At 34.3% G+C, this 27,186-nt stretch overlaps 1 protein-coding gene across 6 annotated transcripts in view; it reads left to right on the top strand.

The window, feature by feature from the left end:
• The window catches only part of ARK2N (arkadia (RNF111) N-terminal like PKA signaling regulator 2N), a 151,739-nt gene that overhangs the window by 87,348 nt on the left and 37,205 nt on the right, over positions 1 to 27,186 (top strand). For all 6 annotated transcript variants that reach the window (XM_077135562.1, XM_077135563.1, XM_077135566.1 and 3 more), the window contains exon 2: positions 12,751 to 13,537. In XM_077135562.1, the coding sequence (XP_076991677.1) occupies positions 12,823 to 13,537 (715 nt within the window). In that variant the 5' untranslated portion in view covers positions 12,751 to 12,822. The remainder of the gene's footprint in view (positions 1 to 12,750; positions 13,538 to 27,186) is intronic.

The following is a 27,186-nucleotide window of genomic DNA, read 5'->3' as shown; positions in this document are numbered from 1 at the left end:
TATTGCAAAAAATGAAAACTACAGACCAATCTCTCTAATGAATATAGATGCAAAAATCCTCAACAAAATTCTAGGAAATCGAATCCAGCAACACATTAAAAGAATTATACATCATGACCAAGTAGGATTCATCCCAGGTTTGCAAGGATGGTTCAACATAAGAAAATCAATTCATGTAATACACCATATCAACAAATCAAAGCAGAAAAATCACATGATCATCTCAGTTGATGCAGAGAAGGCATTTGACAAGATTCAACATCCTTTCCTGTTGAAAACACTTCAAAGGATAGGAATACAAGGGAACTTCCTTAAAATGATTAAGGGAATATATGAAAAACCCACAGCTAATAACATCCTCAATGGGGAAAAACTGAAAAATTTCCCCCTAAGATCAGGAACAAGACAAGGATGTCCACTATCACCACTGTTATTCAACATCGTGTTGGCAGTTCTAGCCAGAGCAATTAGACAAGAAAAAGAAATACAAGGCATCAAAATTGGAAAGGAAGAAGTAAAACTATCACTGTTTGCAGATGATATGATACTATACATCAAAAACCCGGAAAAATCCACAGCAAAACTACTAGAGCTAATAAACGAGTATAGCAAAGTAACAGTTAGAAGATCAACATTCAAAAATCTGTAGTGTTTCTATACAGTCTCAATGGGCAAACTGAGGGGGAAATCAAGAAACGACTTCCATTAACAATTGCAACTAAAAGAATAAAATACTTAGGAATAAATTTAACTAAAGAGACAAAAGACCTATACAAAAAAAACTGCAAGAAACTGTTAAAAGAAATCACAGAAGACCTAAATAGATGGAAGGACATACCATGTTCATGGATTGGAAGACTAAATATAGTTAAGATGTCAATTCTACCTAAATTGATTTACAGATTCAATGCAATACCAATCAAAATTCCAACAACTTATTTTTCAGAAATAGAAAAACCAATAAGGAAATTTATCTGGAAGGGCGGGGTACCCAGAATTGCTAAAAGTATCTTGAGGAAAAAAAACGAAGTTGGAGGTCTCATGCTGCCTGACTTTAAGGCATATTATGAAGCCACAGTGGTCAAAACAGCATGGTACTGGCATAAAGATAGATATATTGACCAATGGAATCGAATAGAGTGTTCAGATATAGACCCTTTCATCTATGGACATTTGATCTTTGATAAGGCAGTCAAGCCAACTCACCTGGAACAGAGCAGTCTCTTCACTAAATGGTGCCTAGAGAACTGGATATCCATATGCAAAACAATGAAGGAGGACCTGTATCTCACATCCTATACAAAAGTTAACTCAAAATGGGTCAAAGATCTAAACATTAGGTCTAAGACCATAAGACAGTTAGAGGAAAATGTAGGGAGATATCTTTTAAATCTTATAATTGGAGGCGGTTTTATGGACCTTACACATAAAGCAAGAGCACTGAAGAAATAAATAAATAAATGGGGGCTCCTCAAATTTAAACACTTTTGTGCATCAAAGAACTTCATCAAGAAAGTAGAAAGACAGCCTGCACAATGGGAGACAATATTTGGAAACGACATATCAGATAAGGGTCTAGTATCCACAATTTATAAAGAGATTGTTCGACTCAACAACAAAGACAGCCAACCCAATTACAAATTGGGAAAAAGACTTGAACAGACACCTCTCAGAAGAGGAAATACAAATGGCCAAAAGGCACATGAAGAGATGCTCAATGTCCCTGGCCAGTAGAGAAATGCAAATCAAAACCACAATGAGATATCATCTCACACCCACCAGAATGGCCATTATCAACAAAACAGAAAATGACAAGTGCTGGAGAGGATGTGGAGAAAGAGGCACACTTATCCACTGTTGGTGGGAATGTCAAATGGTGCAACCACTGTGGAAAGCAGTTTGGCGGTTCCTCAAAAAGCTGAATATAGAATTGCCATATGACCCAGCAATACCATTGCTAGGTATCTACTCAGAGGACTTACGGGCAAAGACACAGACGGACACTTGCACACCAATATTTATAACAGCATTATTTACAATTGCAAAGAGATGGAAACAGCCAAAATGTCCATCAACAGGCGAGTGGCTAAACAAACTGTGGTATATACATACAATGGAATATTATGCAGCTTTAAGACAGTATAAACTTATGACGCATGTAATAACCTGGATGGACCTAGAGAACATTATGCTGAGTGAGAATAGCCAAAAACTAAAGGACAAATACTGTATGGTCTCACTGATATGAACCGACATTAGTGAATAAACTTGGAATATGTCATTGGTAACAGAGACCATCAGGAGATAGAAATAGGGTAAGATAATGGGTAATTGGAGCTGAAGGGATACAGACTGTGCAGCAGGACTGGATACAAAAACTCAGAAATGGACAGCACAATACTACCTAATTGTAATGTAATTATGTTAAAACATTGAATGAAGCTGCATGTGAGGTATAGTTTTTTTTCTCTCTATTATCATTTTCTTTTTCTGTTGTCTTTTTATTTCTTTTTCTAAATCGATGCAAATGTACTAAGAAATGATGAATATGCAACTTGTGATGATATTAAGAATTACTGATTGTGTATGTAGAATGGAATGATTTCTAAATGTTTTTAGTTAATTTTTTTTAATTAATAAAAAAATCTAAAAAAAAAAATAGAATCCTAAAAAAGCAAAAAAAAAAAAAAAAATTTTATAAAAGTGTCTCATGTAACCATGGGAACGCAGAGTCCAAAATCCACAGGGCGGGCTGTGATGCTGACGATTCCAATAGAGGGTCTGGATGAACTCCACAAGAGAGGCTTGCCAGCCGAAGCAGGAAGACAGCCTGTCTCTTCTGAATCCTTTGAAAGTCTTCCAGTTATTAGATTAAATATCACTCATTGCAGAAGACACTCCCCTTCGCTGATTACACCTGAAATCAGCTGTGGATACAGCTGACATGATCATGATTTAATTCTATGAAATGTCTTCATTGCAACAGATAGGCCAGCATTTGCCCAACCAGATAAATAGGTACCATCACTTTGCCAAGTTGACACATGAACCTGACCATGACAGTCATGGTGTGTAAATTTTATGTCCTAAGTTTGCTAATATTTTATTGAGTACTTTTGTGTGTATGTTTATGAGGGCTGTTGGTCTGTTTATTTTTTTCTCTTGTCTTTTCTGGTTTTGGTATCAGGGTAATACTGGTGTAATGTTAGCCTCACAAATTGATTGCATTGGGAATAGTTTCTTTTACAGGTTCCTTAAAGGGTTTGTGAAGAATCTGTATTTCTGATAATTTGGTAGAATTCACCATGTATACCATATAGGCACAGGACTTTTTTAGAAGAATGACTTTAACTTAAATCAGTTCTTTTATTTGTTATAGGTCTATTCAGGTTTTTATTTCTTCTTGAGTCTTTTTAGTAATTTGTGTGTTTCTAGAAATTTGTACATGTCACCTAAAGTATCTAATTTTTTTTTGGCATGAAATTCCTCCTCATATTCCTTTATAGTCCCCTTAATTTCTCTAATTTAGTAGTAGTTATCTCCTCTTCCAACCTTGTTTTGGTTATTTGCATTTTCTCTTGTCAATTTTATTGAACTTTCAAAGAACCAGCTTTTGGCTTTATTGTTTTCTCTTTTTTGCTTCTTTGATTTTTGTGCTAATTATTACCATTTCCTTTGATTTTGAATTTTGCTTTCTTTTTTTAGCTTCTTAACTGGAAACTTAGGCTGTTGACTTGAGTTCTTTGTTCTTTTCTGGTAAGGTATTCAAATTTCCCTCTAAGCACTGCTTTAATTATAGCTTGTAGATTTTTTTTTTTTTTCACGTGGGCAGGCACCGAGAATTGAACCCGGGTCCTCTGGCATCACAGGCAAGCATTCCTGCCTGCTGAGCCACAGTGGCCCGCCCAGCTTGTAGATTTTGATATGCTGAATTTGCTTTCTTTCAGTCAAAGTTCATTCTGTTGAGGTTGGAAAACAGTCTTTTATAACATCAGTCCTTTTAAATTAATGAGACTTGTTTTGTGGCCTAGGGTATGGTTTATCCTAGAGTACCTTGGACGGTTGCTTCAAAAGAAAGTGGATTTTATACTCATTGGGTAGAGTGTTCTGTATATGTCAGATAGATTGAGTTGGTTCATGATTTTCATGTCTTCTGTGTTTTTGCTGATTTTCTGTTTAGTTTTATTCATTTAGATTGAGGTGCTAAAATCTCTATTAATGTTGAATTGTCTCCTTTCCATTCTCTCAGTTTCTGCTTCATGTATTTTGAGACTCTGTTGTTTAATGTGTATACATTTATAATTTTACATCTACTTGAAGTGCTAATCTTTTTATCATTAATGCCCCCTTTTCTTTAAATAATTTCTTGTTTTATGTCCTGTTCTAGTTTGCTAGCTGCCAGAATGCAACACACCAGAGATGGATTGGCTTTTAATAAAAGGGGATTTATTTTGTTGGTTCTTCAGAGGAAAGGCAGCTAACTTTCCACTGAGGCTCTTTTCTTACGTGGAAGGCACAGGATGGTCTCTGCTGGTCTTCTCTCCAGGCCCCTGGGTTCCAACAACTTTCCCCGGGGTGATTTCTTTCTCCATCTCCAAGGGCCCGGGCTGAGCTGCAAGTGCTGAGATGAGGAATGCCAAGCTGCTAGACTGTGCTACATTGCGTTCTCTCATTTAAGCACAAGCCAATTAAGTTAAACGTCACTCATTGCAGCAGACACGCCTCCTAGCCCACTGCGGATGTAATTAGCAACAGATGAGATTCACCTACCATTGGCTCATGTCCACAGCAACAGAACTAGGTGCTTTCACCTGGCCAAGTTGACAACTGAATCTAACTACCACATGTCCTTTTTGTCTAATTTTAGTATAGTCACTTCAGCTCCTATTATTACAGTTTGCATAGGTTTCTTTTTTCTGTCCTTTTACTTTCAATTTACTTATGTCTTGTGGGAAACATACAGTTGGATCTTTTTCATCCAGTCTGATACTTTCTGCCTTTGAATTGAGTGTTTAGACCACTGTATTTAATGTAATTGTTGATATGGTTGGATTTATATTTACCATTTTGTTAATTTTCTGCATGGCTCATTTTTGTTGTGTTGTTCCTCTATACCTCTTTAACTGCCTTTTTTTGAACATTAATTTTTTAAAACTATTTTGAAATATTTTTGCTAGTGGTTGCTCTAGGGATTATATATATGTCTTCATTTATTACAGTGTTCTTCCAATTAATGCTGACTTAATTCTAACTTAATGTTGATTCTCCAGCAGTCAGTGTGTTTTGACATTATGTCCATCTTCTCCCCCCTTGTTTTTGCAGTTATTTTCATATATATTGCATCTGTTTATATTATAAATCCAGCAGTACAGTGTTATAATGGTTACTTTGTACAGTCTGTTTGTTAAAATAAAATTTTTTAAATAAAATTTATAAATACTTATTTATAAAGTATTTTACATTAACCTACATCTTTATCATTTTCTGTTATCTGCATTTTTGTGTGTGTGAATTTGAGTACGAGGTGTCATTTTCTTTCAGCCTAAAGAACTTTCTTTAGTATTTCTTGTAAGGCGTGTCTACTACCAGCAAAGTCTCTCCATCTGCTTATCTGGGAAAGCTTTTCCTCCTTCAGTTTTAAAGAATATTTTTGCTGGATATAGAATTCTTGGTTAACATTTCCCCCAAGCACTTAGAATATGTCATTCCACTACCTCTTGCCTTCCATTGTTTTTTGTTTTAAATTGGTGCCCAGACTGCCCACACTCATGTCTTGGGGAATTTTGTCTTGTTCAGGTTGTCCTCTGCTTTCTCATCTGCCATGTCCATGTGGGCAGCCCACTGCAAATAGGGTCCTGGAGCAAGTGGGGATGGGTGCAGGGTTATACCCCACAGAGCCTCCTTGCCTCTGACCACCTCTCCTCTCCTATTGAGTCCCCCACTTTCCCTTGTTTCAGAAGAGAAGTCAAATGTTAATCTTACATCATTTCCTCATATATGATGCATTACCTTTCTCTTGTTGCTTTCAGGATTTTCTCAGTGTTTATCTTTTGGTTGTCTATGATGTGTCTAGGTGTGGATCTCTGTGCAACAATATCAGCAGCTGGCTGAGATTTGTTAAGCTTTTTGGATGTGTAGATAAATATTTTTCATCAGATTTAGAAGGAAGTTTTTGGTTTTTTTTTTCAGATTTTTTCCTCCTTTTTTCTCTTATTTTCTGGGATTCCCATTACACATATGTTGGTACTCTTAATGTCTTACAGATCTTTGAGACTGTTAATTTTTCTTCAGTCTTTTTTATTTCTGTCTTTTAGACTGGATAATTTCTGTTGATCTCTTTTCAAGTTCCTAGTTCTTTCTTCTGCCATTGAATGTGCTCTTGAGCCTTTCAGTTTTTCTACTTTTCAACCATGTAATTTCCATTTGCTCCTTTTAATGATTTCTGTCTCCTTATCAAGAGTCTGTTTGTTGGTTCATTGTTGTTATATTTTCCTTTAATTTTTGAAGTTTATTGTCCTTTTTTCCTTTGGTCATATTTGTAATAGCTGTTTTGAAATCTTTGCTATGTCTAGCATCTGAGTTTATTGTTTCTACTGAGTTTTCTCCCCCCCTGTGTGTTAGTCACAGTTTCCTCTTTCTTCAAAAGTATCTTAATTTTTTTCCTTGTAAACTACATTTTAGAAAATATATTGTAGTAACATTGGAATCTTAGTATTTTTTCTGTTGAAAGTGTTGTTTGTTGCTATTTCTTTAATTAGATAACTGTGTTAAATCTGTGAAATCTGTCTCCTGTACTGCGTGGCTTCTGATGTCTCTGCCTGGTTCTTTTCCCTTTTTGTCTTTTATTTTTAAACCTGGCTTTCTGGTGCTTCTGGATCTGCATATCTCAGAGGTCAGAGTGGTTGTGCTCAAAGATAGTAAGACTCTTTCATTGTCAGTTGATGGACTTGTATGTGGATAGGGAGTACTTTTTAAAGTTAAGGCCGTTTTTGTTCATATCTACCCCAGCTTTTACTTTCTGTTGGACTCTTTCGGCATCTCCTTCATAGACCTGCACCCTCAGCCCAGAATATGCCAGACCCGTTCATTACCACATCCTCAGACTAGAAGAGCCTTTGGCCATCTGAGTTCACCGGTTGCTGAGATTGTTACTTGTAGGGTCAACACCCTGGATGTAGGTATAGTTCACCTCGACAAATTGAGTGAACTCCCTTTGTCAGTGGCAGCAAACCTGTGGGTCCTTAAGTCCTCCCCTTCTACCCCACCATCAGAGCTTTCCACTTTCTGAGCTGGGGTGAGGCATGGGAGTAAAAATCAGTTATTAGGAAATTGAAATGCTGTTTGGATGTTACAACAATGTTAAACTGCTGTAAGTTCCTAAATACTTACTTGCAATTTCTATACTTCTCTTTTCAATTGTACAGTCATTTGCAGACAACACTTTGACTCATGCTGTTAAATCTTGCCATTTACCAATAATTGGAACCTTTTATAAAATTGCTTTAATTCATAGCACTCTCTACCACCTTTTATCTTTGTAACTCATTTTTCATAATATCTTAATTCCAACCTTCTTTCACCCTGATGGGATGTCCAATCCATTTGTGCTACCCCTGCACTCCCTTGATGTGGTAATTGACATCATTTCCTTGCTCATACTTTCTCTTTTTTCTTGCTTTGTTCTACTTGCTTGGCAAATCTACAGTTCTGGCCCGCCTCTGCACTTGCACTTATGCAGTTGAACTTGAAGGGGGAAAAAATTCATGTTTACCAGTCTCACTTTAAGTTCATGGCTACAACTCTTAAAGGGAACTTTTCATTTCCTGGAGGTCATACACTGTATTTCCCTAGTTTCTTCGCTTTCCCACTACTGTTTCACACCCGGTGCTTTCATCAACACCAACAACATAGAATTAATATTTATTCTTAACACACCTGGGATTAGTAAACTAGCAAGAGGGCAGGCACAAAATAAGTGTGAAAAGCTAGAGATCTGGTGAAGCTCTGTTTATGTTCTTCTCAGTCTCCTCTTTGTAGCTGGACAGAGCTAGGTTATGAGTGGTCCAAGATGAAGCTGGAGAGATGGGTAGGCGTTTTGAGCAGGAGCAAGGCATCATATTTTCTCTCCTTACAATTTGTGTTAGTGGTCCCTACATAATTTGGAAATTGAATATTCTGAACTGTTTTTTTGACCTTTTTGTATAAATTATTATATTCAGCAGCTTTATTCCCTGTCTGGCAGATGTTATAGCCCTTTTCTGTTTTTCACAAACCTCCAAACCTGCCTTCTTTTTCACCTTGTATTAAGCTTTGCTGTCCTGGAACCAAAAAAGAAAGTCTGCTTTGAAATGAGCTCATTCAGCTTTTCACTTCCAGATTTTCAGTAATCTCACTCAGCCTTATTCTTTCCAATTCTCGGCCTTCTCATAGAGAGCAGCATACTGCTTCCCTTCCATGGATTTTCTTTCCATTTGTACTCATCCTCTCTTATCTTAGTTTCTTAGAGTATAAGGGCTAATAAAATGCCACATTTCCATTTTCCAGAATTAATAGTCTAGTTTTTTTCCTTTTAATTATTGCATGTAACGCTTTTTATGGGGAGGAAAGAAAACATAAAGATCAAATCATCTATGACTATCCTTCTCTTGTTCACCTCACTCCTCCTTGCCAAACTAAGACATATAGTAAATACTTTCTCATTTAAACATCTCATATTTGCTTTGTAAAAATATTGTTCTGTCTGCTGTATGAAAGAAGAGATTCGTGAGTAGGAGGAGTAAGGTTGACTATGAAGAGACTAGTAGTAGAGAAGATCCTCAATAGTTATTTGAAAATTAAATGATGGAGGTTGTGTCTAGGGTGGTTGCAATGTATATAGAAAATACTGTACAGGTTAGAAAACTATTTAGGAGGCAGGGTTGTTGGAAATTAGTGAGTGTTGGAAGCAGTGACCAAAGGAGGAGGTATTGTCAACCCTCAGGTTTTTGATATGAGCAGTTCTGAGAGTAGTGCTATTTACTGAGCCTGGGAAAGGCAAAGAAGGAGCGTGGTAGGATAGATCAAAGATGACCAGTTAGGTTTTGGACACTATGAGATTGTGATGTCTTTGTGAACTCCAAATGGAGATGTCAAATGGGTGGGTATTTGGGTGGACTGGTATATATTTTGGGTGGACTGGTATATAGAGCAAGAGAAACAAAATTAAAATTATTGGTGAGGGGTTGTTTTGGAAACTGTCGGTGTAGAAGAGGTCACATAGGTAGATGAGAGTAAGATCTAGCCCTAGCAATAAATCCTGAAGTTTGGTTGAGGAAATTAACTCTGCAAAGTAGACTGAGAAAGGCATTAGTTTAAGGAGGAAAGGGTGTGCCCAGGCATGGAATGTTGTTTAGAGAGCCAAGTTATGTCTGTTGGATTTAGAGTTACTAGGGTCATTAATGACTCTGGTAAGAAGTATTCTACTGGTTTAATGGAAACAGTTGCTGAATTGGAGTGGAAGGAAATGGGGATAGAAAGAGAGTTTAGACAATTCTTGTAATAAGATTGACTGTGTAAAAGAAAATAAGTGGTGCCTGGAGGGGGAGAAGAGAGAGGTTGAGCTAGTGAGTGAAAGGAGGATTTTAAAAATGAATGACTGACTAATTGAATAAAGGGACCAACTGAGTGTGAGAGGTCATGAGAGCCAAGAAATAATACATGTTTCCAGAAAGAAGAGAGAGGATACCCATTTAGAAGGAGGCTACCTTGATGTTGGAGAGTAGAGAAGCATGGAGGTATGGGGAGATTGCTGTCCTAATAGGATACTTCCTACATTGTACATTTTGTACTTCACTGTGAAGTCACTAAGAATATTAAACCAGAAGGCTGAGCTTTCTATCCCATTCACAAGATGCAATTTCCATTTGACAGTTTTATCATATTGTACCTTCAACTACTTGACTACCCTTACCAGAAAAATCCGCATTTTTCCCCTTGACCAAAATCAAAGTAGGCAGTAAAGATGGTTGGTTGAGAAGACCACGTGTGATATCTTTTAACCCTGTGTGTAGGGCACTTCATTTTAATTCCACAGCAGGGAGTTGTGTTGGAACTTGTATTTCCATTCCCTGTGACCTTTTTTCCTTCTGCTTATTAATTATAACATGATTCCACTACATGGGGTGGGGGTGGGAGTGGAGGGGTGTCATAGAACTCACGGACTAAATTTAACCTAAATAGTAGCCTGTGTCATGACCAGAAAAAAAATTAACCTGAACAGTAGCCTGTGTCTTTCCATCAGAAGACTTTTATCTCAGAGTGGATTTTTGAATAGATAATACTTGGACTGATAATACAAATATTCAGGAGGTACAAAAAGGCATACAATGAAAAGCCTTCCACTCTTGTTCCTCATTTACCTTCTTTCCTTTCCAAGGCATTGCCATTTTCTTATATATCCTTCTAGAGATTCTGTACATGCAAGAACAAAGTATAATTTTGTCTTTCATTTACACAAATGGTTTAATGTACGCTTTTTATTCTTTTAATAGTATGAAAAGTTGCTCCATATCATTATGTAAAAGGTTTTCTCATTCTTTATGGCCACACAGCTTTCCATTGTATGGAAATACCAGGGTGAACAGCTGTTATATTTACAGTTGATCTAATCTTTTGTAATTGATTTGAGCATATTTAAGTGGTTTTGACCCATAATAGTTGCTTATTTAGGCAGTCTCAGTTAATATTTAGATTCAGGGAACATGAAGCACAATCATTTGATTGATGTATCATATTGGAAGCCATTGATACTGTCATATTTTCTTACAAGGATAAACAGTCTAGATTCATTTGTGCCACACACAGAACTTACTGGAGAAACAAGATTTTTACAGTCATTTTAACAAATTTACTTTTCAGGCTGATGTTTGATGTTGTAGTACAGTCTTTGAAAAGGTCCAGTGCCTTCTGCTTTTAAAAATTAATTTGAGACGTCTGAATGCCTTTGTCTTAAGACTGATATTAACTTCATTTGAGTATATTTCTCAGATATTTCAATTTTAAGAAAAGTCTTTATTCCATAATATGTAACTTTAGTCCCTCTAGAAGGATCAACTCTTACTTTTATTCATTTAGAAAATCTCGGGTTTATCCTCATAACTATGAGTATTTTATATTGCTGCTTAAATATAGTTTATTTTCTGTTTGTATTGTCAGCAAGCTTCTTTTATGACACTGACAGTTTGTTGGTTTAGCTCTTACTCCCTCTGTTGGCTTTCAGAGGCATTACATTCCTTTTGGCTGTTGGCTTTCAGAGGCATTACATTCCTTTTGGAATGCTTTTTATTTAACTAAAAGATTAGTAATGATGCAAATATGCTTTGAAATAGGCTACACATGGGATCGTTTTACAATTAATAAATGTTTCTGATGGCCTTGAGTGTTCTGGTTGTCATAAATGTGTTAAGGAAATGCTACCAGAATGTCTGTTTGTTCAGCAGTTGTGAGAACAGGGCCGTGAAAAACAAATCTAGGTATATAAAATACACATGTATTAAACAAAAATTAGGCTTGGCATGTTAGAGCGATAAAAGGATTTTTGGATATTTTCTGGTTGTTGTCTACCCTCCATTGAACTATAGGGTAACTTGATGGAGTGAAGCTATATAGATAATTTATTACACCTGACTAGTAGGCCATCTAGCTTAATGCATTTTGTCATGACCTATGGCATATCATGATAGGTGCCTTTTATAACATATAGGTACAGGGCAAGGTATTTACTTGCCATGCATATTCTTAGCATCTTTAAAGCCACCAGTTAATGAAGTTTGGACTTTATAGGTCACAGCTCTTGGTATTAAAGACTATGCCCTGTTTTTCCATGATAAAGTGGAGTTACATTCACACACTGGAGTGATGATGTGGAGGTTGTGTTTGTGTGTGGTGTCGGGGTAGGGAGTAGTTAACTTCTAAAGTCACAGTATAAGGCTGAAAATGTGTGTAAGGTATTATCTCTTAAGTCCCTTAAGTAATTCATAGAATGTAGGGTACACTAGGTTTTCTGAGTCCACAAAGTAGTTAAGCTGCATTTAGTGGCTATTGTTTATGAAACAAGCATGTTTAAGTAGACTTGCATTAAGCATGATGAGAAGTGTGTGGGAAACTTAAGAAGGACTGAGTGATCTGCAGACTCAGTCCTTCCGTATCAGTCCCCCTGTAAAGCAACTCCTATTGAGGGGAATGGCAGACACAGTTTAAATACTTTTTGCCAAATGCATGTAGTTGAAGTTTTTTAATACAGGTATGCGTTTGATGTGATTCCAGTTTAACTCCACCTTGTCCTCTTTTTTTGAGCATATAAGTATAAAAATAATCATTCCATTTCTCATTGTTTTCTTGTCTAGTGTTTTTTAAACATTCTTTTTCATTTGTATTAAAGTCAAAACATACACATTAACTATATCAAGAGTTTTGAGGATCCCTTTCTTGAACACTAAATCGAGTTTAAAATTAAAAATCCTTGATTGTTAACTTGCTGGCCTTCAAGATTCAGTAATAGAGAATTACTACTGTGCTATTTTAGTAGCTATGTATGATAAGATTTTTATGCTGCTAATACTAAGTCTTTCAAATATTACTTAAGCAGACAATACATATATTTTAAAGACCTATATAATGGTAACTTTGCCATCCATTGAGAAAGGTAGGCATGTTGTGTTGATTAAATAATCTCCTATTTCTTTTTAATTGATATTGTGTGTTTTTGTACAGGTTGCTCTCCTGTGGCATCTCTGATATAGTTTCCTAGACTCTACTCCATGATTTAACTCAAACAATTTTGAAATGAAGATGGAGGAGGCTGTGGGAAAAGTCGAAGAACTCCTTGAGTCCGAAGTCCCACCGAAAACATCTGAACAAGAGACCTCCAAGGAGGAAGATGGATCTGTAGAACTAGAATCTCAAGTTCAGAAAGATGGTGTAGCAGATTCTGCAGTTATTTCTTCAATGCCTTGCTTATTGATGGAACTAAGAAGGGACTCTTCTGAGTCTCAGTTAGCATCCACAGAGAGTGACAAGCCAACAACTGGTCGAGTTTATGAGAGTGACTCCTCTAATCACTGCATGCTTTCCCCTTCCTCTAGTGGTCACCTGGCTGATTCAGATACATTGTCTTCTGCAGAAGAGAATGAACCCTCCCAGGCAGAAACAGCAGTAGAAGGAGATCCTTCAGGAGTGTCTGGTGCCACAATTGGGCGCAAGTCTAGGCGGTCCCGATCTGAAAGTGAAACATCTACTATGGCTGCCAAGAAAAACCGGCAATCCAGTGATAAACAGAATGGCCGAGTTCCGAAGGTTAAAGGTCATCGGAGCCAAAAGCACAAGGAGAGAATCAGGCTACTGAGGCAGAAACGGGAGGCTGCTGCACGAAAGAAATACAATCTGCTTCAGGACAGTAGTACCAGTGATAGTGACCTGACTTGTGACTCAAGCACCAGCTCATCAGATGATGATGAAGAGGTTTCAGGGAGCAGCAAGACAATCACTGCAGAGATACCAGGTAGAGGATGTTTTTTAAACTGACTGTAAAGCACCTGATGGCGTTTCTCAGCTGTCAGGCTCAATTAGATGAGTGACACTTAAGAGAATCCAGGAGACCTGCAGCTCTGTGTAAATTTGAAGACTGCAGTCTATTAACACGACATGGCCAATTTTAAAAACCTGTTTTGAGGTTTCCAATGCACTTCAGCACATCAAAAAAATATTTAAGTGGTTGATAGGGACAAAATTATTTTTAAGTAATGGAATTCCTCACAACTGTCTTTCTGTAACACAATACCGAACTTCCTTCATTGCCTTTTTAGCACTGCTTAGATTTAATATTCACTGCTCAGCATTATTACTAAGTACATTCTCCTCAGGAATAGGCACCTTGCTTTTATTATGTAGCTACTGCTCTCAAGCTTATGGTGTCTGAAATAAAACATGTTATATCTTTCATTTAAAGTTTTCTAATAACTGTTCCTCTGAAAAACAGTTTTCCCCCTAATTTAATGCATGATAAGCTAGTTAACCTTGTTGCACTTTTTTCTGAGTTGTCCCTTGCATTGAAAATAATGTGTTTGAAGAATTTCCCACTTAATCCCCCATGCTATTAGAAATCTGCTTGTTCTAGCTCTCATTGGTATGAGGATCTACAGTTTATTACATGTTTGAGATATCTGCTTTCATAATATCAGGTGTAATACTGTGTACTATGATGGCAGTCTTGAGATTTCATAGGGAAGAAAGATGAGATCTGAACAGTTTTTAAGTGGTGAATTTTCATTATCGAAGAGACTTATGATTAGGAATGTTGTGTAATCTATGTGACATTTAGTTGATTATTTCAGCATTGTTTGTTGCTATATTAAAGAAGGGGAAGTTTTGGTTTTCCAAACTTTTATGGATGGCTATGTTTTTTCTTCCTAGTTTTTGGAAAGGTTTATTTCTACATGCGAAGACAGCATATTGCTGGTATACAAAGAATGTTTCAAGAAAAATCATATTGTTTAATTACATCTATAAATAACCAAATTTATTAACTCAGTTACAAGAATGATTGGTTGTAAAGCACTTTATTGGTGTTCAACTTATAATAGTAAAGGTCAAATCCATATAGTATATTAAAAATGAGTTTTTACAATCTTTAGAAGTGCTTTTTATGATCTCTATTGAATTCTTTTGGTAGCTTAACTTTGATATGTCCTTGTATTAAAATTATTAGGAAATGGATTTAAATGATGCTCGTTTGTTGAATGCATGACAGAAGCAGACTTTGGGTTTGTCTGTAGCAGGTACTAGATATATTTTGGTTTTACATTTAATAATATTTTAAAGAAAGCCAAACTAACACCTGCAAAATTGCTCATTCCTGCATTCTCATATCCTGTTCTATTCTATTAATCAGGATGATGGTGGATCTGTGATATAGCACTTCATTCCATCTACTAAGCAGGTTTTTATGTAACTACCCCTATGCTTTCCTTTTTATGGAAAGGGAAAAGAAGGTGGGTAAATAGAATTCTCTTGCAATCTAGAACGTCGTCATTGAGGTGACATGAGAAATGACTTTAGAGTCTTCTCTCCCTGTTTGGCTTCTATCACTTAGGTGTGCTGTTTCCTAATCGCTTTGCTAATTGACTACCTTGACTTTAGTTTAAACTTCTAGAACACTGTGGTCTTTTTTTCCTGACTTCTGAATTGTATACTAACCAAAATACCAAATTTAAGTATCTGATTCAGTTTATAATATTTTCTGTTGTTCACACCATTTAGTAAGTTTTTGGCTTTTGAAAATATGTGGCATTTCCTAAGGTAATCACAGAGAATCAAATGGTAGTTAAAGTGCAGAGCTACTGATATGGCTGCCTATGCTGTGCACTGCAGTTTCAGGTGTCATTCCATAAATCAGGGTATAATTGGTCCTTCCTGGAATTATGCAAAGCAGTGAAAATGAAACATCATAGAGTTTAAATATTAGGAAGTTTAGTTCAACTCTTAGTTATGCTTTCTTAATCCAGGATCACATAGGTCTTTATTATTAGCTTAACTGTTCATATTGTTATCTCTGAAAATTTGTGACATTGTGCATTTAAAAAATTATATATACCTCAGTTTCCTGAATCATATTTTAAATTCGGGGAGGGGAGGCATGCACTCAACCTTATAGAAGGGCAGTTGAAGAAAATTTGTATAAATTGTAAAGATAGGATAAATTATGAGTTGATTCGAGTGTAACAACATGGACATTCAGGTGAACCTAAACTGAATGTGCTGAAAGATAATCCCTTAGATGTCAAAATTCAAATCCAATTGTTTACACAGAACAGAGACCAAGAGGAAAAGTGAAAACTGAGATACTTGCTATATCTTTCATCAGTTAGTTTAGTAAGTCAGAAAATGCTTTATTTATAAGCTTTTGTTTGGAAGCAACTTAAAAGTTGAATTAATTATCCTAAATATTCTTATGCCAAATAATTTAACATTTAATGCATTTTCTTTTAAAGAGTTTAAGTAATTAATGATGCAGACTTATAGCACATGATCATTAAGAAAATTAAAATTGAGTTTGATACCTGGGCAACAAATGTTAAAGAAGACTTTTTTTTCCCTTTTTTTAGTTCCAGTTAACTGACTGGCAGTTTAGTGTCAATACTACATCATTTTCTCCACTTGAAGATTCAAAAAATATATTGGTGATCTAAGAAATCTATTTGGAGGTGTTATATCAAGATAATTCTGACAGTTCCTTTATTTAGGGCTTTAGAGATGAGTAAAAATAGTATTTTGTAATCAATATTAATGTAAAAATATTATGTGGTGGGTGGTCCACAGTGGCTCAGCAGGTAAGAATGCTCGCCTGCCATGCCAGAGGACCTGGGTTCAATTCCTGGTACCTGCCCATGTAAAAAAAAAAAAAAAGAAAAGAAAAAAAAAAATTATGTGGTGGTGATCTTGACTGTCCAGTACTTTTCAGATGTCCAATTTATCTTTATTAATCACTATTTGCAGTTTTATAATAAGAACATTATTTCTCATGGGGGACCAGTTTCTCTGTAAAATCACTTTAGGTTGAGACTAGATCTGTAAAGTCTGCTCTTGAAGGGTTCTTTATTTTAGTTCACATGAATGATGTACATCAGACTTCATTCAAGTCAAGAAATTGATTTTCCAAACAGGCTAATTGACATGTACCAGTGTACATGGGTAGCATGGAAGTTTTTCCAGTGAATGTTGTTTTTCATAAATATTTAGCATACAGCAAATCTCATGATTGTTTCATTTTGTCTAGACTATGATGGCCTGCTTTTGTGTGGTTAAGTAGTCCACTATTTAAATGCCTCCTCAGGTGGAAGTTTTAAAAATAGGGCCCACCTTGGTAGATAAGGGTCAGTTGTCTTAGCTGATTTGTATTTAGAAAATCTAATTTGTCTATTTTGGAAAATGTCAAGGAGGCTGTTGAGGACAACTGTCTAGGAGTATCTGAATTCCCTCTCCATGTAGCAGAGACAGACCAGCTCAGCTCATCCTCTGAAGCCAGAATCTCACCACAAATTTGCGCGCTGCAATGCATCATGATGAGCTGTCTTCTTACCTCAGAAGTTTTTCTGAGGTTGATAATGCTTGCTCAATTAATCTTGCTTGGAAGTTAAAACGAAACAAAATAAGTGATAAATTCTTTTTAGAAATTTTGGAAAATAGAACGTGAAGTAGAATATTACAGTTATCCATAATCTTTTTTTTGTTTTTTAGTATTTGAGTATGTTGCCTTCCATAATACATAGGAAAATTTTTTGTATAGTGTATACTGTTTATCTCTCTTGCCCTTTTAACATTACCCTTTGAACATTTTACCTAAATACTAAATAGTCTCAAAAATGTATAAATTTTTAATAATTTAGCTAATAAAAATAACTTGCTTATTGTTGATCCTTTGGACTATTTTTAGTTTTTACTTTCGGGGTAAGGTTCTTGACACATATTTCCAAACTACTTTTTAAAAATATACTAACTTTATTCCATCCAGGAGCTTGAGTGTTCATTGCATTATGTTCTTGCCATTGGGTATTTATTTAGGAAAAGAAAATCTCGCTGATTTGATGATATAATTGTATCTTAACTTTAATTTGTATTTCTTGATCACTAGTGAAGTTGAAAACTCATGTTTGACCATTTGTATTCTCTTTGTAAGTAGCATATTCATGTTCTTTGCACATTTTCCTACTGGAAATGTGAAGAACATTTATTTTTTCTTCTTGATATATGAGAGATCCTTACCTTTGAGGATTTAATTGCTTGGAAAAATTTTAATATTAATGTAAGTGGTGGGGACTCGAGGTAGAAGACAAGACTCAATTGCCACCAGGGAATTCTGTGAGCTCAGTATTTGACATTTTTCCTAGATTGAATATAAAATACGCTGGGTGGCTAAAAGCCAAGTGCCCATTTTAAGCCTTTTGTATCTGACTGTATTTTGGTAACTAATTAGAAGACTTGCCAAATGCATTGATAACAAAACACTTGAGGAATCAGGCTAGAACTGCCTGTTTTCAGCTTAGTAACTGCAAAGCAGACAGGTGAAAGTTTATTTTTGGTTTTCCCTCTGGCTGTATATTAGAGCCACCTGGGGAGCATTGCAAACTTGGTGCTCAGGTCAGTTAATTAGAATGCTAGGCCAATTTAACCAGAATCTCTGGAATAGGACTCAGGTTTTTTAAAGCTCCCCAGTTGATGACTGAGCAGCCAGGGCTGAGAACTACTTAGTGAAGCAGTGGCTTAAGTCTTCTGCTGCTATAAATCATTGTGAAACTGGTAGTATGGTTCAATTAAGTTCCATTCCTATTAATGGGTGTCAAGTTCTAAACAGTGGAGTCTAGTTTTTAAAAAAATATATTATTCATTATAAACCACAGCACAGTTGTATATTAGCAAACGTAATTTGTTTTTTTACCCTATTTGAGTGATTGTTTTTAAAGTATGCATTGTTTAAATATGATTTTCTATATGTCATCGTGCCTGGATAATGTTACCTTAAATTTACAAGCTTTGAAATGTTACTGGTTGGTATCCTTTGGCAATCTCTTATGTTAAAGTATGCCAAGGTATTATTTTTGACCCCCTTTATTTCCTAAAGTGAGTGCCTGTATTAACTTTGTATATGCAGAAGTTTAAACTGTGCTTTTATATGTCTTTTTCTCAAAATAAGGTGCACCTTAGTGTTAATAAAAAGCTATATGTACATTCAAGGTAAGAATATGGTCCCTGTTTTTAAGGCCTTAAGAATGTCTTGCTTGGTGTTTATTGCTGGTAGTCATCTTTGAGGTTGCTTTTTATCTCACTGTCCCAGTGTAAGTGTTCTTACACTATTTTCTAAAATTCAGATTGTGAATACTCATTTTTCAGTATTGGATGAAGAATAAATGATGACAGAATCTGAAGCATATCAATATCACTCAAAATAGCCATCTGATCTCCTGTCCTACACTTAGGTAAACCATTGTAAGTGGGGATAAACTACTTAAAATTTTTTTGATATTCTTTAAATTTCAATTAGTCTTGTTTTTCTGTAAGCCAAATTCATTAAATTATTGAATTTGTCCCAATTTCTTGAAGACATTTACAAATCAACAAGCGCTTTTTTCCTCCCAAGGAAAGAAATCATAGGGAATGGAGTAATCAGGGGAAAAGGAATATGATGTCAGAGGAAAGTTCAGTAACAACAAACTTCACGAGTGCTTTGAGATTCTTTTTTCTAGGTAGAATTGGTCTACAAATTTGTCCCACAGTTTCTTAGGCATTGAAAAGAGGTAACACGATTGATTAAACAGTTCTTACTGTCTAGGAGAAACGCTGCTATTCTTGATAATGAGACCTGGAAAATTTTACTCTTGGATCTTCAGGAAAAGCCACTATGTGATAAAGTGAACCATGTTACAGAAATACCCTGGGGTAAATACAATAGAGCATTTCATAGGACTTTTTTTTATTTTTATTTTTCAATAAGACCTCTCTTCATGTGGGCAGATGGTATAAGACCATGATTGATTGATTCTGTCAATCATTCATTTATTTAGTAACTATTTCAGCACCTACTATGCAGCACTAGGAACACAACAGTGAATGAAAAGTCCCTACCTCAGAGAAGTCCTTGATATTGTCTCCTTAAGGAGATCAACAATAACTGAATTCATCATATGATATCAGGTAGGGATATATGCCATGAATTATAAAGCAGAGTATAATACTTAAAGGTTGACCAGGAATAGGGTAGAAAAGTATTTTAGATGGGGTAGTCAAGAATGGTGCGGAAAGGTAGGTAACATTTTTAATAGATCCCTGAAGGAATGAAGAATTCAAGTAATTAGTTTTGTTAGCCACTCAAACTATATGGGACCTAAACCAAAGATGATCTGACTTTTAGTTCAAGGATAAAACTTAGTATATGTAGAGGACCATCTCCTAAACTGAAATCCTATGAAACCAACTGTTCTACTGAATATTAATAGCTTTATACATGTTCACATATTTGGAAAGGGCTAGATTATGTAGAAACAGGTTTCTTTATCACAGAACTCCTCAGAGGTATTAATGTGCTCTCCAGAGAGATTAGATATGATCTGTAGAATATCTTTAAGACCAGGATTTTTTAAAATGTGGCCCTAAGTTTTAATGTATTCCTGTATATCCTTTATGTGGTCTTCCATAGGATTTTTCAGACTTAAAACTGAGTCTTTGATAAGAATCAGTCAGCTGAAAATTTATAGTGCTGTATATGGATCAGTTGCCTAGACAGATATTTTTTTAGTCAAAGCAGTTAAAATGTTCAAGGATACAGTGCTAGTCAACCAAGGCTACACGTTAAAATAACCTGCAGATCTTAAAAAAATAAAAAAAGAACGACGACGACAAAAAACCCACTCAAATACCTTGAAGTCACCCTAGTCCTATTGAATCAGAATACCATGTGAAGCATCCTGGGTTCTGATAAGTTGTTAAAACATTCCAGGTGCTTCTTGTGTTCAGCAGAGGTTGAAAATCACTGTTATAGACTGTTAATTGTATAGTGACACAATGTACATTCCCAGACAGATATAGTGAATCTATGAAAAATGGTGGTTATGTTATTTTATTATTTTTCTTGGAATTACTTGCTTTTTGCTTGGTTAATGAATTTTAAGACTGCTTACCAATGCTGTATTTCTCTAGCTATTCTTAGTAATGTGCATGCCGTTTTCTGAATAAGCATGTCTTAATAAAAACACTATTTTCTGAATTTATGGTGTTTTATTAAATGATAGTGTTTTTAAGGCTGGTTTCACTTGTGCTGAGAGATCTGAAGGAGCACCTAAGAAAATTCCAGAATTATTTGGTAGGGGTGCTGTATGTAAGAGGAATTGCATAGGCAGTGTCCTAGAAGAGGCCATGAGCTGTTTTTCAGAGATGTAGAGGCAGACAGGAGTTTCTCTTGTGGATGGAAAAGCTAACTCACCTTAACACTGGCAGCGATAACAAGCAACTTTTGGAATCCAGGGAACCTAAAATGCAACTAGATGGCCAAAGAATTCTCCTATCATCTAATCAGGGGCTTTAAATACAGAAACATGATTCCCAAGTACTGCGACTGCAGGCTTGGGTTCTTATGTGACCTGTCAAAATGTTGACAGTACATTAGAATTCCCAAAGACTTTTTATAGTAAGTTTTCCAGTTAACTTTTACATAAGTGGGAATATTACAGAACAATCTTTGAATCAATCACAAAATTAATTTCGGTAACCACTCTGCTTTTTTGATTGTGTGAGAAAGAATATACGCTTCCCCGTTGTAAGATTTTTTAAATTGTGTTTTAAAAACTATAAAGGAGAGTAGTTTCTTTTTTCTAAATATTAGGTATTCAGAACAGAAGACATCAGAGTTTGATATATTTTAGGTTTTGTTAGATATCATTGCAACATAGAACCAACCATATTTATACAGTAATAGAAGTGATCCTCATATTTATGCTTTTTTTAATGCCAAAAATATAAATAAATTTAAAATAAGGAACCTAGTAAGCCCAGATATGTGAATAGTTAATCCCTTCTTACGGCATTTATTTTCTAAAAACACTATTGATTCCCTTCTGATTCCAATTTGGGGAATCACATAATCTGTTCCACTCTGAAGATCATGAATGAATGTACTGCATGATCATTCATCCTTATTCCACTTAATTAAATAGTTTGTTGTTATCTTTAACTAATTATAATATGAAATAACATTTGAATGCAGGAAGAATGTATTACATTTTTGAGCAAGTATTTGCTTTGTACTTACTATGCAAGATACCGTAAGGAAAGCAGATTAGACAGGAGTTTGAGTTCATGCTTGAGAAAAATAGTAATTTTCATTGCTACATAGATGAATAGTTATCTTGAGCTTTAACTTAAAAGCTCAGTGTCCAATGCAGAATCCTGGCAGACATCATCCAGTGGAACTGTCTGGTACCCTGATAGAATATCTCTAGAGGATGCAGATGAAATGATCATTCAATCATGTGTATGTATTGAATGGGGTTTAAAATTACTAGGGACTAATAGTTAGCTAATGTACTACCTATTTAAGTTTTGTTTTTAGTCCGTGAACTGAAAATAAATGAACATTAGGCATGTAAAAGGGCTGATGGAATGTGTCAAATGGAAGAAAGTATTGCAGCCTTAAAAGTCTCGCAACATGATAGATGTTTTTATGTGCAGTTTAGGATGAGGAAATCCTGATATTTAACTTTTTCAGGATTGGTGGTAATATTTTGAGAAACAGTTAAATTAGGATGAAAATTTTCAATAGGAATATGTAACTTTGTATTAATACTATCAGTGTATGTGTGTGTGTTTTAATTGTGCTTTTAACTGGATTTACTTAAGGAAAAGTTTATTACTGTTTACTGTCAGATACACAATCTGACATCAGTATGAAAAGTGTTGATTATATTTAATGAAATTGCACCTTTTGAAAAGATACAGTTTTGTGTTTTGTAAGAGGTAGCTGGTGTATTTGAAGTTTCTTATATAAACCATCAAGATCTTTAATTTATTGCATTATTTGTCAGTAACTTTAATCAGAAAAACTGTCACCACTTAAACTCTATTCAATTCTGTATTCAATTTTTTTCAGCTTTTAAATTAACTGTAGTAGATTGAGCCAAATTTTGTTTCTTTTCTAGTTTTGAATTAAAAACTTAATTACATGATTTTGTTTCTTTTCAGAATTTAATATATGAGAATTGGGAATTAACTTTGGGGAAGGCCTTGTTAAGTGCTCAGAAGCTCTCAGTTTTTCATTTAAGAATATATGTATGAATTGATGAAGAAACTAGTGGCTTCTTTTATTGTGTAATGACCATCAGATTTCCTGAAGTTTATGTTTGACAAATAGGGGTAAGGTTTGAGTACCAAGCAACTTGCAGTAAATTTCTTAACATTGTTAAACCCTTACTTAATGTTAGTATGAGTTTTCACCATGAAATATACAGACATTTATTATAACTCATAGGTTTTTCTTGGAAATTGTAGTGCAACATGTGTAAACTACTTTAGCCAATATATTTTTTTAATTAAGTTTTATTAACAATGTGAAGAATTTATTGGTTTTGGATCAACTAGATTTTTACTACTCTACAATCTTTTCTTGAAGCTGAGTTGTTTTCAGAGATGTTTGCTCTGTCTTCAGTTTCTTGGGATCACAGATTTTACTAGACATGGACGTTTATATAAGAAAATAATGTAATTTCAGCATAGTAAGATGACTACTCTAGGCACGTTTAAACTGCTTAAGTTCTTAACCATTTTTTTGTTTCATGATTTAATATTTGATATATTAAACCTGTTCTGAAATGCCTTTTATTTTTTAAATAGAAAAGATGAATTTATCTTTTAAGATTAAAATAACAACAATTTATTACTAGTGTTGTATTGACTGGATATATTCTAATTTTTGCTTTTATTGAGTAATTGAGCTAATAATTGCAAAAATAGTCATGGAATTTTTTTGCTTTAAGAAAAAAATGAAAATCTTCACTGGAATGGAATTACAAAACAGGTTTAGTAATCAGTATTTAAGATATGAATAACATTTTGAATATTTTAAAAAAGTGTTAAACACCAATAATTTTGGGACGCCTTTGCTACAAAATCTTTAATAAGGATGTGGAGAGAGAGGTTTTGATAGAAAGAAAAAAAAATGCCTGACTGCACTGATTTTATTCATAGAACATAGGTGAAAATATTAAATTTATCCTGTACAGAATGTGAAATTCTGTGGTTTGGAGAGTTTAAAAATAATTTTGTAGTAGAAACATATGTACAAAAAATTCTTACCCTGATTTTCATTTATGCACATTGCCTTGAAGGTAATTTTTAAAATTTTTATTTTAAAAAGCAAGAGGTTTTTATGTGAGTTGTGCTTTAAAATGATTACATCTTTTCCAGATTGTACAATTTAAAAAATCAGTCTTTCAATGATTTTGGGGGGGGCAGGGGGGATAATTATGGACATTGAAAGAAGTGCCAAGTATTTGAAATAGTTTCAATACTTTTTTTTATGACATTACTGTTGTGGATTATCGATTCCTCTTTGGGGCAATCTCTGTATCCCTAAAGTTATAAGTACTCTTAAGTGGGAATTACTTTTGGATTGTCTCTTCCCTTAATTGCCTTTGAATTTCCTAATTTTCTAGAATTTGAAGAAGGATAAGGAACGTATCCTGCTTGGATATTTTTGGTAGTCTATAAAGGGCTAATGCTGTAAAGAAACTTCAGCCTAATACATTAATCCAGACATGGTTGAAATACTTTTTATTTAAGAATAAAATCCTATATCTGGATTATTTAGCCTTATAAATATGTATATATGAAATTTCTCTTTGTCAGATCTGTCAGATTATTTTCATTTAGTAGTTTGTTTTCATGGAGTTGAAAATTAAAAGGACTAAGCTGCAGACTTAAAAAAATTACTCCATTAAAAAAAATCTGTGCATTATAAAAGATTAGGAAAATGTTAACAAATGCTGTCATAACTCCATTAGTGGCTATTAAATGTATTCAGTATCCCCTTTTAATGCTTCTTTTTAGTTATTGGCCTTTAAAGAGGGTGTTATCTCTAAGAGTGAATGTCTTTTCTGATTATCGTTTATAGAATGCTTTCTGCCTAGTTTGTACTAGCTCAGTGTTGTAGAACATTAGCTACCTAATCATCTTAAGAGAATTTAAACAGCAGATGAGAATGATCTAGTTATCTAAGCCACTTATTACACAGTAATAACTCTCTTAATCATATTGATACATACTTTGTGTGTATGATTAAAATTGAGTGTAACTTTAGAAACATAAGTAGAAATTTAATTTAGAAGCCAACACAATGAAGTTAAAATTAAAATTTCAAGATTTACTATTCTACATGAAGTTATTTAAATTAGAAGAAATGTAAAGGATTCTGTCATTTTGGGGCTCCAAGTTGTTTTTTGTTATCAATTCAGAAGAGTGTTCCTAGCTAGTCTCAGGGAATTGTGGTGTGTGTGTATGAGCATATGTGCACACACCCTTTTAGAATTCTGAAATGATTAATTCCAAGTTTTATTAACGTTATATTTGAAGTTGTTGAAGATATAACTACATTAGTGTACAGGGATTCTAATGGACTCATCATTCGTATAATATCCAATCATTGCTTTTCAAGTATATAAGAAAAAAATTACTCACATATGGTGATTAGACTGGAGAAAAATTTTTTAGCAAAGATTTGGTCCTTTTTTTCCACCTCTCACTCTCAGACTGAATAATATAATAAACAAAAACTAATATTTTTTCTTCATTGCTCTTGTCATCCCCTACTGTTAAGTAAATTTAACAATAGCAAGAGTCTCTGGATATAGGTATATCTCAGTTTACATAAGATTTATTACTTAAAAGTGAATGTAAGTCAGAAAGTTATAAATGAAATAATTTAAAATGTATTAAATCTGCTTGTTAATGAAATAAATGCCATGGTGAATGATTTTGTTGAGTACACAAAGGACCCTATATTGATATTATTAGTAATTCTCATTTTTAATATATAGTCAAATTAGTCTATTAGGACAGTTACATGAAAGTTATAAGACAGATAGGTAAATAAGGCTTCATGCCATCATTTGTGAAGAATAGCAAATTATGGGCAAGTTATCTTACAGAAGGAAATGTTTTAAAGTAATTGTTCTTGTATTTTATTTATCTTATTGATTTCCCTCTTTTTCCTGTTATTTAAATAGCACAGTAAGGTCACAGTGAAAACAACTTTATAGAATGCCGTTTGTCAGAAAATACAGTAATTTGAGCAAAATTGTTAAATTTATAAATGTATCAGTTTTTTCTGTAAAGTTCTCAAAGAAAAATTCTTTTCAAAATCCTCTCCAAAAATGTCATGTATGCCATCAGCTAAAGTATAGGCAAGAAACCTGTCTTTTTAATTTTTCTGGGGTGGTTATATGAGTATATGAATTATAAACTACTCAAAAAAACTCATGTTTTCATTTTTTCTTGATTTCTCTTTTTAATTCTCCTGAAATTTAGGAAAGTTAGTGGAAGTTGGAACCAAACTGTTAGTCTAATAGTATTGTGTAGATTTTTTCATAGTATATTAATTACCACAGCATAAACTAGAAGACGTCCTGTGAAATGAAGGAGTAGTCCACGAAGAAGTATATTCTTTGGTAATGAAGTTTTATTTACTTGATAATTTTAAGATTTGGGAAGAATGTTAGCAGTTTACTGTGCTTTATTTTATCGCATTATCTTTGTATCTTAACTGTACATTTGAAGTGTAACTACTCTAGATTAAATAAAAATTTTTAAAAGAAATGTTTCTTGTCTATTGAAAGCAGTGTTTTATTAGTGATTTCCTACCATTTCATTCACATTAGGTGTTTAAGAATGAAGAAACCTGCATTTCTGTAATGAAATGAATGGTATTAGTTTGTAGTTAGTATAACCAGTAATAGATTTTAGATTATGTTTTTGGGATAATTAAATTTTTTTTTTTGTAGTTGGTATAATGAAAAAGGAAATGGCAAAGTACCAATGTTAACAGTCAAGCTTCTTTTCCTTTAAATTAAATGCCCTACTAAGTTATTCTATTCCAAATTGAGGTATATTTGGGAAATAGCAATATTTAAACTAGAAGTAATCAAAAGACTGGACTCAATGAATTTTTAACAAGATTCATAGACATGAGGATGTTTTTAAACTGTATCTGATTTTTTGTTGTTCTTCCTGGGTGTATGTGGTACAGGTATTTTAGTTGTGTTCTCTATAAATTTAAATTCTCAAAGCATTAGGTCATGAATTTGACACTGAAATAGAGAGATAAATTGAAAGATAGTAACCTCTTCTAGTACCCTGTTTTTCTATTTATCATTTCCCTTAAATATGTAGATAAATTATCTGATTCATCTTTTGAATAGTCTTGAGTCAAATTTTCCCAATTCTAAGGTTGGTAGTGAAGGGTTTAAATTAAATTTTCTTACTTTTGATCGACTTTTTTTTTTTGTGGAAATTTTGGAAAGCAAATGCATGGGGGTTTTATTAAGTTCTTATCATCTTAGAGAAGATTGCCATCTGTATCAGCCTGGGTTAGAAAATTTTCAGAGTGTATTCTCA

Source organism: Tamandua tetradactyla, chromosome 18, assembly GCF_023851605.1.
Source record: "Tamandua tetradactyla isolate mTamTet1 chromosome 18, mTamTet1.pri, whole genome shotgun sequence".
Classification (NCBI taxonomy): Eukaryota; Metazoa; Chordata; class Mammalia; order Pilosa; family Myrmecophagidae; genus Tamandua; species Tamandua tetradactyla.
Note: the sequence above shows the minus strand (reverse complement) of the source record. Positions and strands in the feature narration are given on the sequence as shown.